Raw genomic sequence first — 17,676 nt, 5'->3', positions numbered from 1 at the left:
ATGTGTGTGTGTGTGTGAGTGTGTGTGTGAGTGTCTGTTAGTGTGTGTGTGTGAGTGTGTGTGTGTGTTTGAGTGAGTGTGTGTGTGTGTGTGTGTGAGTGAGTGTGTGTGTGTCTGTTAGTGTGTGTGTGTGAGTGTGTGTGTGTGTTTGAGTGTGTGTGAGTGTGTGTGTGTGTGTGTGAGTGTGTACGTGTGTGTGTGAGTGTGTGTGTGTGTGTGTGTGTGTGAGTGTGTACGTGTGTGTGTGAGTGTGTGTGTGTGTGTGAGTGAGTGTGTGTGTGTCTGTTAGTGTGTGTGTGAGTGTGTGTGTGTGTTTGAGTGAGTGTGTGTGTGTGTGTGTGTGTGAGTGAGTGTGTGTGTGTGTGTGTGAGTGTGTACGTGTGTGTGTGTGAGTGTGTGTGTGTGTGTGTGAGTGAGTGTGTGTGTGTCTGTTAGTGTGTGTGTGTGAGTGTGTGTGTGTGTTTGAGTGAGTGTGTGTGTGTGTGTTTGTGTGAGTGTGTGTGAGTGTGTGTGTGAGTGTGTACGTGTGAGTGTGTGAGTGTGTGTGTTGTTAGTCATCAAACCTGGCTGCAGGAGGTTTATGTAACTCGTCTATCTTCTGTCCTCCTGTCGTCTCTCAGCCACTTCAACACTTCACTTCATCGTTTATTTCTTTCCTGCTCAAGAAAAAGTCGCCGGATGTGAAACTTGTTTTCTTGATAAAAGCAGAAAAGCTTCTCCAACCGGGACTTTTTTATCCGTCAAGGAACACAACGTTTCACTGACTTATAAAGAGGTTAATATTACAGTGATCTCTGTTTTTGAGTGAATAAATACACATTTAAATAGTCAACAGGGTTGTGGGGAAATCAGCTTTAACACACAAATCCCTGAGGACGTCATTAAATACACATCTGTATTTATGAATATGAATAAGCAATGAGACACACTCGGAGATTATGCATCATCTGCATGTGCTCTGCTCTACTAGACTAAAAACAACAACGTCAGCACTCTTTCTGTTCACGCTGCTGCAGAACATCACGCTGAAAGTGAAACAAGAACGTTCATTTCTCTGCAATAATTGGTGTTTTTTGTGTCACTGTTTAGAAGCATATTTAATAAGGATGGATAGTTAAGATGTCTGGATGAGGAGATGTGTGATGAAACTGTCAACAAGATATATTCACAGAATGCAAGAATATGAAGAGTATCTCTGAATATGAATGTGTCAGATACTCAGTGTGAGTCACTGTTTGAAACCTCTTCATTTAAATTAAGTTTGTGAACAACTCCAGATAAAAACCTTCAACGCCCGAACACTTGAAATCCAGCAAGCTCTTCATTTAGTTAATGAAACCCAAAGAGACATTTCAGTCCAACACCAGCATTAAGAAATGCTGTTGTATAACTTCTGTGTGACTGACTTGACTTTTAAATTAAATGTGCATCATTTTCAATTACATGCAGAATGAAACGTCCTCCTTTCTGTTCCTCAGGCTTGATTGGATCTGTGATCCACTGGGATGTAAAGTCAGCAGCTGTTTCACTGATAATACATTAAAAACAGTTTATTGTGTGGTGGCACCAACACAAATGAAGAAGAATTTGATCGTGTTTGTCCACTTTTTATTCAAACTCTAGATTGAATGTGTTTATTTACACACAGACTCAACAGGAAAGCAGTTGAGTTTACTTTTTGAGGACACAAGGTCCATTTATTAGCCGCTCTGGAGCTTTTGATCACATGATCTTCCTCAGTAGATGGAGGTTGTCCAGCTTTACTTTGAGGACTTCTCGTCCATGCTTAAAGTTGTTCCATATGCAGCGTTTTGTCCGTCATTGTCCTCCTTCATCTTAGTTAATGTCCGTCAACATCTTGATTTTTAGCCTTCGCCATCTTGGTTTTTACCCATTGGTTCTTTGTCGTGGCCATCTTGGTTTTTTTCTGCAGCCATCTTGTTTTTTGTCCGTCGCCATCTTGTTTATTTTTTTTGCATCCGGAAGTGACACGTGAGGTTGGAGCTATGTACCAAAATGATGAAAACACTGACAACTCCCAGACCGGACAACGCCGTGGCAGAGACCTGTCAATCACCGTGTAGCCCCGCCCTAAAGCATCCCCTGCTTTATGGTCTGTTTGACTCTAAATGGACCATAATGTACTAAATGAACATCATGCTGTATTGAAGAAGACTTGAAACTAGAGATTGAGACCATAAACTCATGTTTACAATGTTTACTGAGGTAATAAATCAAGAGAGAAGTAGAGTCATTTTCTCATAGACTTCTATACAACCAGAGGAGTCGCCCCCTGGTGGACACTAGAGAGAATGCAGCTTTAACACATGAAGCTTTGACTTCTCTTTTCAGAACCTGAGGTTGACGCCTGCTTCAACATCAAGTTCAGTGGTCTATTCCTCCAGTAGTTTTTAGCATACAAGCAGGATGGACGCCACCAGAAATCTCTGGAGCATTAACATCACGTGAAGTTTTAAAACAGGTTGAATATTCCCCTCCGTCAGGAAAACAGAGGAGATGGTATTCGACCCCAAATACATTGGAGACCACTCACCAGTGGTTATTCATGACCAGAACATAGCACAGGTTGACTCAGATACCTGGGCATACACATTGACAATAAACTGACATGGAGTGTTCAGGTGCACTAGGGTCCAACAGCGGCTACACTTCCTCCGTAGGCTGAGGGTCTTTGGTGTCAACCAGGAAGTCTTGCTCCTCTTCTACCACGCCATAGTTGAGAGCGTCCTGCGGTTCGGCATCTCAGCCTGGTTTGGCAACCTCAGTGTACAGCTGAAAGCCCAGATCACCCGGCTAACACAAAGAGCCATGAAGATCATGGGAGTCAGACAGCATCCCACACTCCAGGCCATCTTTGATGAAACTATCATCAGACAGGCCCAGAAGATTATTTCAGACCCCGCTCATATCCTCCACCCTGAATACCAGCTTCTCCCCTCAGGCAGACGCTTCAGAGTCCCCCAGTGCAGCTCAACCGCTTTAAGAACTCCTTTGTCCCCCTGTCCATCAAAGCCCTAAATGGCAAGCTAGCCAGAGCTTAACCCCTGTAACACTGATTTTTATTTATTTTTATTATCTTAACTACACACTACTGGTGCGTTGTACGATGGGCAGTGTGAAATGTATTTGTTGGCTGGTGGCAGTCTGTGCATGTACTGTATGCAATATGTTATTCGTATTGTTTTAACAGCAGACACTGTATGTATGTTTCCAAGACAAATTTCCTTCAGGACAATAAAGTCTATCTTATCTTATCTTAATCTGAGTGCCGGTGGTTAAGAGGAGAGGGGGTCATGTTGGTCTCGTGAAGCTGATTTAAGCTCCAGAAACAAACTCGAACCTCTGTAATCTGAAACTGTTACTCTGGATTAAGGATTACCCACCAAACAGAAACACGGGATTATTCCTTCGTTTTGTTGCGTCCACTGTTTCCAGGACTGGAGCCAAACCTGCAGATATGACACTACACAGGCAGGATGATGATGATGATGATGATGATGTCATAAATATCATAAGTTCATTTGTGTCTCAAACTTAGTCCCAATAAAATGAGAATGTCCTGGATAAGTTCTGTTATGTTCTTTCATATCTGTTGTTCTTCATTATACAGTCTTATCAAGTAATACATATACTAAAGAATAAATAAAGTGCCTCTGCTCAGAGGTTTGACTTTGGCCGGTTGGGGATCCTTAAAGGGCCGTCCATGGCTTTTGATAAACAGACTTTTTTATTTTATTTCCACTTTTTTAAGAGTCCTTGAACTCCCGGTGGTCGTGGCACATACCTCACCAGATAACCGTAGACAATTTCGTAAAAGCACTTTGGATGAAAGAGCTCTGCAGGTAAAAGGTTTTGTTGACAGAAGTCTGTCTCTCTCCCTCTTCGTGCTTCTTTTTCGTCTCTATTACAGCATTGCTGGATGTGCGGACATGTAGAGTATAAAGGCTGCAGATTTGATGTGTGGTGATTTGATTGCAGTATAATTAAATTAAATAAATATGCACGATGAAGCCCCTTGAAGCTTAATATTTGATAATGTGGCTCTGGTGCATTCAAATCGAGATCATTCACTTTGTCTGCTGTCAAAAAAAAGTCATAATATAAAATGACTCTGAGCTTCTCTTGTGAACCTCATGGGAGTTTTTTTAATTTATTCATGCTGCAGCATCGCCAGCTGAGACAGAGAGAGAGGACTCATCTCTGTAAAAACCAGACAAAAGAAGATGAGGCTTTTAGAGGAGGAGGGCATCCGGTTAATGATGGGATATTCTTCTGCAGAAACCTCTTGGACACACTACCATCCTCATCCTCAGACACCCACTACCAGGAGGAGGAGGAGGAGGTCCTCCTCTGTCATCAACACCCTCAGCCAATGGAGAAACCAGCGGAGGAGACACTTTAACCGTCTCTCCGGAGCGGAGCGCACCAGTGCTCGTAATCCATCAACACACCGGGAGGTTTTTTAAATACTCTGGTTGTGATTACGGGACTCTGTCTTCTTTAAGCTGCAGAGGATCTCCAGAAGGAAAATGCTGCTTCACAGACGGAGGGATTTCTGCTCCTTGAGAGGAATTTGAAAAGCTGAAAGTGAGTTTCCTGTATTATTATTTATATCTGTTAATATTTTTGATTTTATCTGACGATGAATGTGTGAGTCAGTGGATGAGTTGACCTTCTATGATTATGTATGAAAACTGGTTTTAAAGAGGGTTTCACTGGAGGAGCGCTACAACCCATACAATCTGAACTGTAACAACCAAAATTATAAATATATTAAGTGATGTGTTATGTAATGCTAAAACAATACCACTGTTAATAAGTGTTAAAGTGTCAGCTGGAAAGTGATTTCTTTCTCTTTTTCGTCTTTGCATCCATCCCGAGGAGTATTGGCTGGATGTGCGCGAGGTTTCTGCATGACCGCGCGCTGCAGACAGTGAAAACTAAAGCTGGAGGATACGACATGTGAAAGTGAAAAGCTAAATAAGTGACGACAGCAGAGCCCATAGCTGCGTCTTTGTTGTATTTATGAAACACGGAGCACTCAAAAACGGAATACATTTGAATTTTATTCAACATTGATTTAAGAAATATGGATATTTTCACTGAACAGTAATAATAAACAGCATTTTTTAAATCAAATTGTGCTCATGGGCTCGCTGGAGGCTCCTGATGACCATGAGAGGATCAGTTTGACATTTAATGTCTAAAAAATGACTTCAGCACATTCAAAACTGACAACAGGATGTAAATGTACATTATACTTAATGCTTATAAGCATCCTGGCAGTTGAATATTTATAGAATATAATGTATTAAAGTGTAACTGAAGGAGGATGTCCAGAAGCCGCCTCACTTTGCAGCACGTGTAGATTTGTGTCTCTGCAGATTAAAGACGGCACGATGACCAGCTGGGTTTTGTTTACTACTACAGCTGTTGATAGAGGCCAGATTATGATGTCATCTCTTGCCTGCTGGAGTAGAGTCCATCATCTATCATCCATCCATCATCCTTTATACATCATCCATCCATCCATCCATCATCCATCCATCATCCTTTATACATCATCCATCCATCCATCCATCATCCATCCATCCATCCTTTATACATCATCCATCCATCCATCCATCCTTTATACATCATCCATCCATCCATCCATCCATCATCCATCCATCATCCATCCATCATCCTTTATACATCATCTGAAATCCATCCATCCATCCATCCATCCATCATCCATCCATCATCCTTTATACATCATCCGAAATCCATCCATCCATCATCCTTCATGCATCATCCATCATCCATCCATCATCCTTTATATATCATCCATCCATCCATCCATCCATCATCCATCCATCCATCATCCATCCATCATCCTTTATACATCATCTGAAATCCATCCATCCACCATCCATCCATCCATCCATCAGCCATCCATTCATCATTCATCATCCATCCATCATCCATTCACAATCCATCCATTGATCAACATCCGTTCGTCATCCATATCCTACCCATCATCCATCCATTATCTATCGTCCATCCATCCAAAGCTCTGTAATTGGATATTTCTCACACACAAACAAACTCCTCTCTCTTTGCTACTGTTGTTGTTTTGATATGTGAAAGAAAACAACCAGTTTTGTGACTTTAGTGACTCTGACATCTTTCTCTGTTTGTTTTAATTTCAGGTTATGAAGTGAATGTTGAAGTGGCAGTTTATTCAATGATTGAGACCAGCACTCCGACCATGTTGGACCAAACCGAACCGGAGCGCTGCACCGTGTGCTGCTGTACGCTGGCACACAAAGTCCTCATGGTGCTCTTCATGGTGCTGCTGATTCTCGCCATCTTGTTTGGGAACTTGGTGACTCTGGCTGTGGTTCTCGGGACCAAACACTTCCACACGCCGCAGGGATACCTGAAGGCGTCCCTCGCCGTGGCTGATCTGGCGGTGGGGATATTCGTGGTGCCGCTCTCCGTCTACGCCGAGGTCTACCTCATGGTGACCGACTCGGCGCCGGAGTGGACTTCGTACAACTCGCAGTTGGTGAGTTTCCACCCGTGCAACGTCATCGGCCCCATCTTTGCCGGGTGCACCTTGGTCTCCATCACGACCATTTCCCTGCTGACGATCGAGAGGAGCATCGCCGTGTTGAGGCCGCTGCACAAGGACTCTGTGATTACGCGGAAAAGGACCACGATCCTCATCATCCTCTCCTGGGTGGGGAGCTTCTTCTTGGCAGTGTCTCCGATGGTTTTCAGCAGCGAGATCGCTCTGGAGTACAACTCCTGCAGCCGGATGTGCAATTACGCACTGGGCACCATCGGCGAGTTCCCGAGCCAGGCCTGGAAAATCCTCCTCCTCTTCCCGGTGTTTGACTTCACCCTCCTCGGTGGAACGGTGGTCATTAACATCATCTCTCTGTCCAGCATCAGGCAGCACTCGAGGCGGAGGAAACACCTGGCCGGGAGAGAGTGCCAAAGCACCACCAAACCTACTTTCTCTGACATCAAAGCAGCCAGAACAATTGGGACGCTGACTGTGGCGTTCACCGCCTCATTCACCCCCATCGCCGTCTTTGTGGTCGGGAACGTTTTGGGGAATAAATGGTGCAACTTTTCCTTTTTTGCCTTCTGGATTTTAGCCACCAACAGTTGCTGGAATGTCATAATTTACAGCGTGAGGGATCAGAAGTTCAGACTTTGCGCTCACAAGCTCCTCATGCCTTTCCAGAGAAAAAACACAACCAAAGGCTAAAATAATTCAGGAACCAAAGACCTGAGTTGAGGATCATTTAGCTGTTTGTTTGTGACTCAAACTCTTTGTTCAACACACACATTGTGTGTCTGGTTAGGAGACATGTCTGCATGTTTTGTGGATTGCTGTTGTGCAGATCCGTCAGTAAAAAGCATGGTAAGTTTTCAGATCACAAATGTTGGATATTTAATGTCTATCTTTGTGGGCATTTGTCTTGTTCTATGTAACAGAAGCCTGTTTTACTCTGTGGAATGGTTGTTTTATCTGAGTGTGATCAATTAAAAAATTTGATTCAAACAGAATCTGATTGCTGATTGCGCAGTGGATGTTTAAATGCTTGTCTCATGCACGATATATTTTATTTCAATAGGCCTTTAGTCATCACATATTACACAATACGAGTATATACACAGTACATTCTATAAATATACCATATTTATTGTTATACTATACACCAGAGTAAGATAATTCTGAATTTATTTATAACGATCATATTATTTATAACCCATTTATTAATCATAGAAGCATATCTATTTCAAAGCACACTGTCTTTGGAGTGGAAAAAACACAGTGGCAACCATTCAGAATTGTCAGATCCTGTCTTTTTAAAGTATTGTAAGATTTGGCAACATCTAGTGGTGAAGTTGCAGATGACAACCAACTGAAACGTTCCCTGTGTGCTGTGGCCGACACAAAAACACATAAAATGTTAATGAGCTTATCTAGAGCCAGGGTTTGGTTTGTCCGTTCTGGGCAACTTTAGAAACATGGCAGACGGCTCTGTGAAGAGAACCAACTCCATATGTAGATATAAGGAAGATCAAACCTTATTTCCAGGTGACAATACACTCAAAAATATACTCATTAATATTATATTCTATGTCTTCCAATAGATCCCCCTAAAAACACTGTACCTTTAACACTGTTGGCTTGTTTTGTTGCCTAAACCTAACGTTGGTTTTGTTGCCTGAATCTAACGTTCGTTTGCTGCCTAAACGTAACTTTGTGTGTTGCCTAAGCTTAACGTCCGTTTGTTGCCTAAACCTAACGTTGGTTTTGTTGTCTAAACTTAACATTTGTTTGTTGTCTAAACTTAACGTTTGTTTGTTGCCTGAACCTAACTTTCCTTTTGAAGCATATTGTTGTCCTGAAAAATAATTCGGGCCGAGCGACAGAAAAGAAATGAAACCAATAGATTGCATTTCGTGACTATTTCACAAACTGCGGTGAGACTGTGTTGGCTTTTTTCGGTTGTTACGAAAAAAGCCAACACAGTTGTTACGGGTATGAAACTGTGACGTTTTGTAACCGTGCTAATGGTAAAATCGGTAAATCTCAACATCCCTATTCAGCAGTGAAAACAGGTAACAGAAGATAAAGAAAGAACCACCGCATCACCTGGAGACCGAGACAGAAGATTATTCACTGTTAAATCATTAAATACATTCACCATTCAACCTCTGAAGACTGGACAGGAGATTTCTACAAGTTGTACAAGCTGATATCAGCATCCAAAGCTGAGCAAAAAACCCCATAAAAGTACACATATAAAATGTGTTTGTGTGTGTTTCTGACATCTTGTTCAAGTCCTTCTGCTCCTAAAATGATTGAGAGGAAAGAAAAATGCAAGGCTGTTGCATTTCTAAAAACATTCTGGCCGACAATCACAGAGCTGAAAGCACATTCCTCTCGCTCCACATTACCACTTACTCTACAACACAAGAACAGAAGAATTTTAACCTTCATATCTCTGGCGAGTGTTGCATTCATCTCTCAGAAGCTGCAGAGGGAAGAAAAAAGAAAATGTGATCAACTACTGTGGACGACATCACTTCCTGTCGTGTTCACCGACCCCGGTGAGTCACGGAGTGGATGAATAGGAAACGAGGACCATTGAGAAAAAGATGGAAAGGAGAGAGAGAGGCGTTGGCGTCGCTGTCCTCGGCTTCAATATTTATAAAGCTCGTGACTGATTGTGAGTGGTTTTTAGAGTAAGAACAGCTCATTCTCAGCAGTGACAAGCAATTTTCTTAACTGATTTAGTGTATTATCAATACACATTTTTTGCTTTTTAGCGGGTAATTTCACATCTATCAAAAACGCTGGGTGCGGTTGCAATACCGTCTTACTTGAAGAAGACTTGAAACTAGAGATTGAGACCATAAACTCATGTTTACAATGTTTACTGAGGTAATAAATCAAGAGAGAAGTAGAGTCATTTTCTCATAGACTTCTATACAACCAGAGGAGTCGCCCCCTGGTGGACACTAGAGAGAATGCAGCTTTTAAGACAACTGCTTTGGAACCTGGAAGTCAGGCAACTTAGTTTAAAGAGTAGTTTATAAATCGTTTTGGAGGGCGGGTTGAACACAGGATAGTGTGTATCCAGAGTGAAACCAAAACTAAACGTTGAGTTATTTCTTATTAGTAAATAATAAGTTAAATTATATATTAAATGATATATTAATGTGTTAGTATCAGTGCACATTCTTCTGCAGAACGAGTACTTTTACTTTTGATACTTCAGTACTTAAGTTTGTGCAAAGTGAGATACATTTAGGAGCAGGATGTCGACGTGTTCTTACATGAGGCCCGTCTGTTTATTAGAATGGATTTTCCTTCATTAAAGGGAAGTTCTACATGATGGATATTTGTCAGCTTAAGTTGATTTTTTACTTGAGGTTTAGGTTTGTCAGACTGACTGTAATTAAGCTTTCACCAGGCACAGCTTAAAGAGTCTTAGAGCAAATACCGTCGCTGACAGATTTAAATTCAACACATGACTGACCTGAAAAAAAACAGACATTTTGTCACATTTCCAAAATAAAAGCAAGCGTCTGGCTGCTCGTCCTCGAGCCAAACATGGAGAGCTTGTTTGCTGAAGCTTGAGAGCAGAAAGTGTGCGTTGAATGCGACGTTAAAGGCGAACGGTTGAAGCAGTTAAATCTGGTTGTGAGGCTTCAACACTGTGACACTAAAATCCATATCGACACGAGCTTATAAAGCTCCTCGACAAAGCTCCCTGCTGCTCTGATTGCTCTGCTGCCAGAGATATGGAGGACACAGAACAACAAAAGTGTTGTGTCAAATCCTTTCCACCCAAACTCAAACCTCCAGATTACTTTTACTAAGAACCCTTAAACCCCTAAATCCAAACTTTACCCAAACTCATTTGAGAGAGAAAATGAAGAACGACATGTTAGAGTTGTAACCAGGAGACAACCTCCAGTTATGAAAAGTGAAGCCGAGGCTTCATGTGTTAAAGCTGCATTCTCTCTCGTGTCCACCAGGGGGCGACTCCTCTGGTTGTATAGAAGTCTATGAGAAAATGACTCTACTTCTCTCTTGATTTATTACCTCAGTAAACATTGTAAACATGAGTTTATGGTCTCAATCTCTAGTTTCAAGTCTTCTTCAATACAGCATGATGTTCATTTAGTACATTATGGTCCATTTAGAGTCAAACAGACCATAAAGCAAACAAAATGGAACAAAGGTACTTAGTTCACAGCGGACACAAACATCAGTCTCCCGGTGAAAACCTTGTGTTTTTTGACCCAACCACCCCGACTACCCCTACGCAGACTTCTGTGTACTCTTCTGAAACTTGTTTGTGATGAGTCGAAAGCAATCATAAACCACGATAAAAAAAAATCCTTGAAACATAATTCACAGTGCAGCTTTGTTTTATTGGGGTAATAAACAGGTAATATTTAGGAGACCGGCTGCATGATGAAGACCAAACAACACGAAATGCAGAGAATTTTAGTTTTTGTTCGGATCAAACAAGCAAAATGAAAATCAGCGCACAGAGGCAACCCCCCCCCCCCCCCACCCCGTCTCTAGTCTTTATGCTAAGCTAAGCTAAGCAACTGCAGTTTCATATTGACCCTGCGGATATGTTTCAGCATTGATCTTCTCATCAAACCGTAAGCTTGAAGGCTCAGAGAACTACTGAACACTTCCTTTAACCACAGACTGCCCTATTATTTGTATTATCATTCTGAATGTGTAACGACTCTAAGCTACAGCAAAGACTCAGGCGCAGAGACAGACACTGGAGACGAGGTGAGGTAGATGGTAAGGTTCTTTAGCAGGCACCAAGCAGTCATCCACAGGAACTCTAAACGACTCCAACAGGGAGCGAGCAAAATCCGAAAAAAAAGGCAAAGTCACAGAAACAAACACAAGAAATGAACTCTGGAGACACGAAGCACACACGGAGAACAACAAAGACAATCTGGCAACCAGAGCAGGGGAGTGTATCTGTGTGGGGTTGGCAGAGGGGAAACCCAGCACAGGTGATTGAGCACAGGTGTAGTGAATGAGAGCAATCAGGAAACACACTCAGACACTCAGACACAGGAACACGCGGCAAAGTCTCATCGTGACAGAACGACGGTGACTTCAGTTGCTCTTCGTGTTCCAGATAAACTCTCAGTTCCGTTGTGTTTACTTCAGAGATTATTTAATATCTGATACACAAGGTCAACGTGATCTACTGCACTCATCCGTCATCGTGTTCAAACTCACTGTCTTTAATATTTTCTGGTCATTTGTTTTAAAAACATTTCTTATAAATTGAAGGATAGTTGTTCCATAGTCTTATTAATTTCTAAGAATTAAAGTAAAAGAAATAAAAGTACAAGCAGTCGGCAAGTTGTGAGATAAAAAGAGGAGACGATGCTCCTCTCGTTCACTTTCATACGTCAGATTCAGTTCAAAACATAAAGAAATAAAAAGAACACATGCATTAGTGTCTTTCATCTTCCTGTGTGTGTGTGTGTGTGTGTGTGTGTGTGTGTGTGTGTGTGTGTGTTTGTGTGTGTGTGTGTGTGTGTGTGTGTGTGTGTGTGTGTGTTTGTGTGTGTGTGTGTGTGTGTGTGTGTGTGTGGTCTACTTTACTTTTCCTGGAATCAGTATCTGAACACATCTGCAGAATTGCACAGAAAATGTTTTATTTTGTATTTTCTTGTAGATTTCAAACTAAGTTTATAGTATTTTAATGAGGATTATATAATATCTATAATATTTATTACTTTAATCGTAACATGTTAGTTGTTTCTGTCAACTTAAGATGCCTTTCAGGTTTGATCCTTTTAAAATGGAAGCAACACGCCCCCCCTCCCTTTTTGTATTATTATCATTTTATTATTATATAATTACTATATTTTTATTAATTTTTTGCTTTACTTTTGCTTTTTTTTGACCCATTAATGCAATCATTTGATCTCATGTTCTGACCTGAGCTTATGTGAATATGTTTATGTTCTGCAGTCTGTAACACTTCACAGCTGCTCGGTTTTATTTTCCTCATTAATTAAAGTGTATATGTTTTGTATCCTGTGCACTGAAAGCTAATACTGTGTACATCATGTTCCTCTGGGTTTATTTTGTTTTTGATAACTTATTACTTTGGTAAAAATAAAATAAAGTGTCACTTTTCTCTCATTAAGAATAAAAAGCAGCTTCTTCAGAGTCAGCAAACCTTTAGTTCCCATCATGTGTTTTCATATTTGTGCTGTATCAACTGAGCAACAAATGGAGTTTTCATTCAGGAAACAACCTTCAAACACAAACTCACCGGTGATTTACACAGAACAGACGTTTCACATGTTATTGCGTCCGCATTCAGCTTCATCTGTACTGGTGTCGAAGCCTCACAGCGTTTCCTCTGAGTTCATTATGTGGAAGTGTTTTCAATTAATACAAAGAGTGAAAATAATTGTGAGTGTCTGAGTCGCTGCAGGAATCAAAGGCGTGCAGAAAGCAGCGCCTTATCGAACCAATTATGTTGACGTGTGCCTCCGCACTCCGCTAAACGATGAGCGTTTCAGACGGTCCAATTAAAAATCTCTGCCTCGTAAGCTGCTTACAGTCAGAACATGACGACCCTTAAAGAACAGAGCCCGGAAGAGGATTTCATTTGTCACAATTATGGATAATACGTTTTTTAAGACGGAACAATGAGAAGAGACAAGATGTCCTCAAACTGTTTCAGCTCATTCTCTAAATATACAAACCAGTGTGAATAAGCTCCACATAGACGTTTAATAACAGAAGAAGTATTGAAAACAAGAGTTTATTGGATGTTTAGTGAACAGAGTTTAAAGGACTTTGAACACACGGCCTTTTTTTGTTTTCATGCGATTAATTTGCTCGTCAATATATTTTCTTAAATTTTTGCGCAAAAGGTTACGCAGCAAAAAAAGTGACTTCATCCACCAATCACGTTGCAGAACGGGTTGAGCTGCGTCTCCTCCTCAGTCCAAATATGGTCCACTTCTGTTCTCTGTTTGCAAAAAACAAGATGGCGACGGCCAAAACACCGAACTCAAGGCTTCAAAGCATCAGTCACAACGACTACGTGCACTTCTTATATACAGTCTGTGGCTGCGATATTGATTTTTGCAACCAGTGAACAGGAAGTAACCACATCTGGACTGAGGAGGATTGATGTCACAACGATTTATACGTCTCTGGTAGAGACCTGTCAATCACCGTGTAGCCCCGCCCTAAAGCATCCCCTGCTTTATGGTCTGTTTGACTCTAAATGGACCATAATGTACTAAATGAACATCATGCTGTATTGAAGAAGACTTGAAACTAGAGATTGAGACCATAAACTCATGTTTACAATGTTTACTGAGGTAATAAATCAAGAGAGAAGTAGAGTCATGTTCTCATAGACTTCTATACAACCAGAGGAGTCGCCCCCTGGTGGACACTAGAGAGAATGCAGCTTTAACACGTGAAGCTTTGGCTTTATATTTCAGAACCGGAAGTTGGTGCCTGGTCAGTACAAATAAACTTTATATCTCCTTTCTACTTTGACAAAGGCAACGCAGACCAGATCCACTCCCTCCTTTCTTATCTTTCACCATAAAAGCCCTGAACATTTAATATTTCTAGGAGAGTATTTTTGCTTTTTTCGTGTCGTTTATTCGTGTGTAAAGGTTTCCAAAAGCCAACTGTTGTATAACCATCACATTGTGCTTAATGAGCTCTGATTGGAGAGCAGCAGCAGCAGCAACAGTGGAGCCTCCACGGACGTATTAAAGATCAGATTCTCCACACAGACAAACCGTCGCCTCCATCACAGCTGCAGCTTCATTCTCAGCGCGTCGGCGTCTTTGTGCAGCGGTGTCAGGCATTAGTGACCAGCGTGTCTGTAAAGTGGACTAATGCATGCTCCCGCTGTCAACAACAGCATCAGTGCATCTCTGCAGAGACGTCATACGGGAGGCTGAAGGCCACTCATCAATGAGTCACTGGTTACTTTGTATCCGTGTGGACGTGTAAAACGGAGCGTTTAGGGAAACGATGACGTCGTCTTCCCCGATTCGCGCATTGGCCTTTGTTGTTTTGTGCAATGAGCATAAACCAGAAACGGAAACAAAGATGGTGGACTACCGGATTGTTTCCGTTTTGGTTCTAATGACCCCTTTACATTTGAACTTTGCTGCACCACTCATGTGTCTCATTATTTGGTCACCTTTAAGACCAGTTGTTTCAAAATGAAATACTGTCATACATTTATTTCACAGCAGTGGTGAAGCCGGTATCGAACCCGAGTGTCCTCGCACAATTTAGGAGTCGGAGCTCTTGAAAACGTCGGTCTACAAGAAGCAACATAACACAATTTGGCATAAATATTTATATTTATTTTACATGAAACTTTCCCAACAGTTCTTGAGCTAAATACTATTAGCATGTTTATTGTCTTTTCATGAGGAAACTTCTCAGGGTCTTCAGTAGCAGGAGATTGTTCCTGAAAGGACACAGAGATGTCTGAATATTTCCTATAACAAGACTCACAATCAATGTTTTCTTGTGTTTTCATCTCAATATTTTATATTCTTATATTTTAAAGTGAGGCTAAGCAGTGACTCCACCTCGTCGTCCGTCCACATGAGTCGACTTTCGTTCTCGCCATAATATAGCACCAAATATTAACGTCGTTTTAGGAGCTGTGACCACATGCAGGTGTGTTTTAGAGGAAGTGAGCCAGGATTGAGAGCATTACAGAATATTTTTCTTTTGGCTGCTTCAGGTTTTCGACAACATCTTAAAGATGCAGTGTTTAACATTTGGCACCATCTAGTGGTGAAGCTGCAGATGGCAGACTGGTAAAACTTCTTGAAATTTTGTTCTTAACTCAATCTTAATTTTCTGTCCATTTCTGTCTCGTTTCTGTCTTTTGTCAATTGCATTTGATTTGTTTGAAATGTGCTTTATAGATAATCTTAATCGATCGATTGATTGATTGATCTTTGCATAAATAAATATAAATAATAAATAAATAATAAATCATAAATAATATAAAAACATACAGCTGTTGAGTCACAAAAGGTCGTTAGTTATGTAACTTTTTGTGTCGTGTCTGTTTTGTGACCTTCTAACATTTACCTTCACACTAGAAACAAATAAAATAAAAAGCCTTCCTTCCAAAAACGACTCAACACGATAAAAACATGAAACAGGCTCCATCTTAAATCTCATTTCTTTGTCTTCGTGTTTATCATTTTAAAAGGACATCACACATGTATCAGTACTTCTGTGAATGTCAGCCCGCTGGTTGTTTCCACCCCGAGGTTTTAAACCCATAAATAAACACAAACACAGAAACAGGAGGAAGCCGAAAGACCAACAGCATCAGAATCAGCATGCAGAGGACACGACTCATGAAAGCAGACGAATCTCACAAACAAATTGTTTTCTCTTCAGGAAGAACGTTCAACCTGTCCGATCTCAAACAGGATGGAAACCGTGTTCAAACAGACAATATATTATATACGAGGAAAAACTCCAACAATCATACAAAGTACAGATTTCGTTTTTTTTCCTACAAACACGCATGCTTTTTTTAACATATGTATTTTAAACAACACATAAAAATGAAAAAATAAACATAAAAAACATTCAACTCCAGTTTTACATCCACCTGCATATTTATAAAAAGAATCATCAACATCGACATCTACGAAACATAAATGTTGGAAAACCTCACGGCTGAGACCTTGTGTAAACAGGGGTGTGTGTGTGTGTGTGGTCCGTGTGTGTGTGTATATGTGTGTGTGTAGTCCGTGTGTGTGTGTGTGTGGTCCAATCAGTTAAATTGATCTCAGCTGGACTCCAATCGAAATGAGGAGAAATCAAATGAGGTGATTGAAGAGAAATGGAGTTTTCGTCATTATGGGGAGTTGAGTAAAGATTGATGATTTAACGACTGTTAAATGATTTCACTTTGACTGCTTTGTTTATTTAACCGAGTTTGACACACGACAATTTAGTTTGAAGCTATTTAGCGAGCAATAAAAAAACGCCACTCATGCCTTTGGCGTGATTTTACGTAATGTGATCTGTAAAAAGAAAATAAGTTTAATGAACTCTTAAGTAAAGAGGTCAAAATGAAACAGCAAAGCACGGTTTACAGTTTGTACTAGCTGGTCATTTGCCTTCATCATTGTGTTGATTGTTTAAATAAACGTTATTTGTTTGGTGGATGAGTCAAACAAACACAGGAAGTTACGATGTAATTATTACCGATAGAAATGAAGGTTGAAACTAAACAAATACACCAAAATTATCCTTTATTTTTGCATAAAACATATGGTGAAATTACACTCGTACATTCAGGGAACATAATATTGTATTGTGGTGGAAACACTGGTCTCCTGGGAACTCTGGCTGGTGTGAGAGCCGGAGGAGGTTTGTGGTTTTATTGAGGAGGCAGACTTCACTGTGGTTCAAAACAAGTCTAGATTTCTCTGTCAACCTCCTGAAAGTCTTCGAGGCAGAATCCCCCAAAGAGGCAGCATCACAGGAGGAAGAGGAGGAGGAAGAGGAGGAGGAAGGACTGACGTCAGTAGGACTTCTTCCAGGACCGGAGGTACAGCTGGAAGGGGACGAGGGGGTTTCTCTTCTTCAGACTCGGGTGGAAAATATCAAAATCTGCCCTCCTCACTCGCTGCAGGTAGTCCTCCAACACCACCTGCAGCACACAACACCACAGAAGAAGAGTCCGCTTTAAAAGCACAAAGATGAGCGGCTAATCGTCTAACGAGTGTGGAATTAGCTGGCTAACTAATTTACTCTTATATCGTTTGTTTGTCATATTCTATTGTATATTTTGTCTTTATACTATTGCACTGTGTTTATTGTCAAATTCCTTCCTTGGCAATAAACCGTTTCCGATTCTGATGGCAGGCAGCTGGTTAGCTAGCTAGCTAGCAAGCTAACTAATTCCACCACTTTAATGCTCGGTGTAACGGTCAAGCTAATATTAGCCTAGCTACAATCATCAGCTACAACCATGTTTCTTTTGTACAAGTCGAATGACCACAGAAAACAGTTAAATGTCCAACTTACTCCTATTCTGTTTCTATGGTTAT

The 17,676-nt window shown here is 41.0% G+C and overlaps 2 protein-coding genes across 8 annotated transcripts in view; one reads left to right on the top strand and one right to left on the bottom strand.

Moving 5' to 3' along the window:
• The first annotated feature begins 6,247 nt into the window (after positions 1-6,247).
• Positions 6,248-7,444, top strand: LOC142938087 (beta-2 adrenergic receptor). Its single transcript, XM_076081298.1, has one exon. It carries the CDS (start codon positions 6,248-6,250, stop codon positions 7,280-7,282), a length of 1,035 nt encoding a protein of 344 aa, XP_075937413.1. The 3' UTR covers positions 7,283-7,444.
• Positions 7,445-16,858: 9,414 nt separating this feature from the next.
• Positions 16,859-17,676, bottom strand: part of ndufaf6 (NADH:ubiquinone oxidoreductase complex assembly factor 6) — a 12,887-nt gene continuing 12,069 nt past the window's right edge. For 4 of the 7 annotated variants that reach the window (XM_076081292.1, XM_076081289.1, XM_076081291.1 and 1 more), the window contains exon 9: positions 16,859-17,276. In XM_076081292.1, the coding sequence (XP_075937407.1) occupies positions 17,148-17,276 (129 nt within the window). In that variant the 3' untranslated portion in view covers positions 16,859-17,147. The remainder of the gene's footprint in view (positions 17,277-17,676) is intronic. The other 3 variants (XR_012949485.1, XR_012949487.1, XR_012949486.1) reach the window with 3 other exon arrangements.

Source organism: Anarhichas minor, unplaced genomic scaffold (assembly GCF_050575085.1).
Source record: "Anarhichas minor isolate MPS153535 unplaced genomic scaffold, ASM5057508v1 ptg000079l, whole genome shotgun sequence".
NCBI classification, from domain to species: domain Eukaryota; kingdom Metazoa; phylum Chordata; class Actinopteri; order Perciformes; family Anarhichadidae; genus Anarhichas; species Anarhichas minor.
The sequence above is the reverse complement of the archived record's forward strand: the minus strand, read 5'-3'. Positions and strand labels throughout refer to the sequence as shown.

What these genes read in the sequence shown, in the direction of transcription:
- LOC142938087 (XM_076081298.1), top strand. Translation starts at nt 6,248, where the DNA reads ATGATTGAGACCAGCACTCCGACCATGTTGGACCAAACCGAACCGGAG.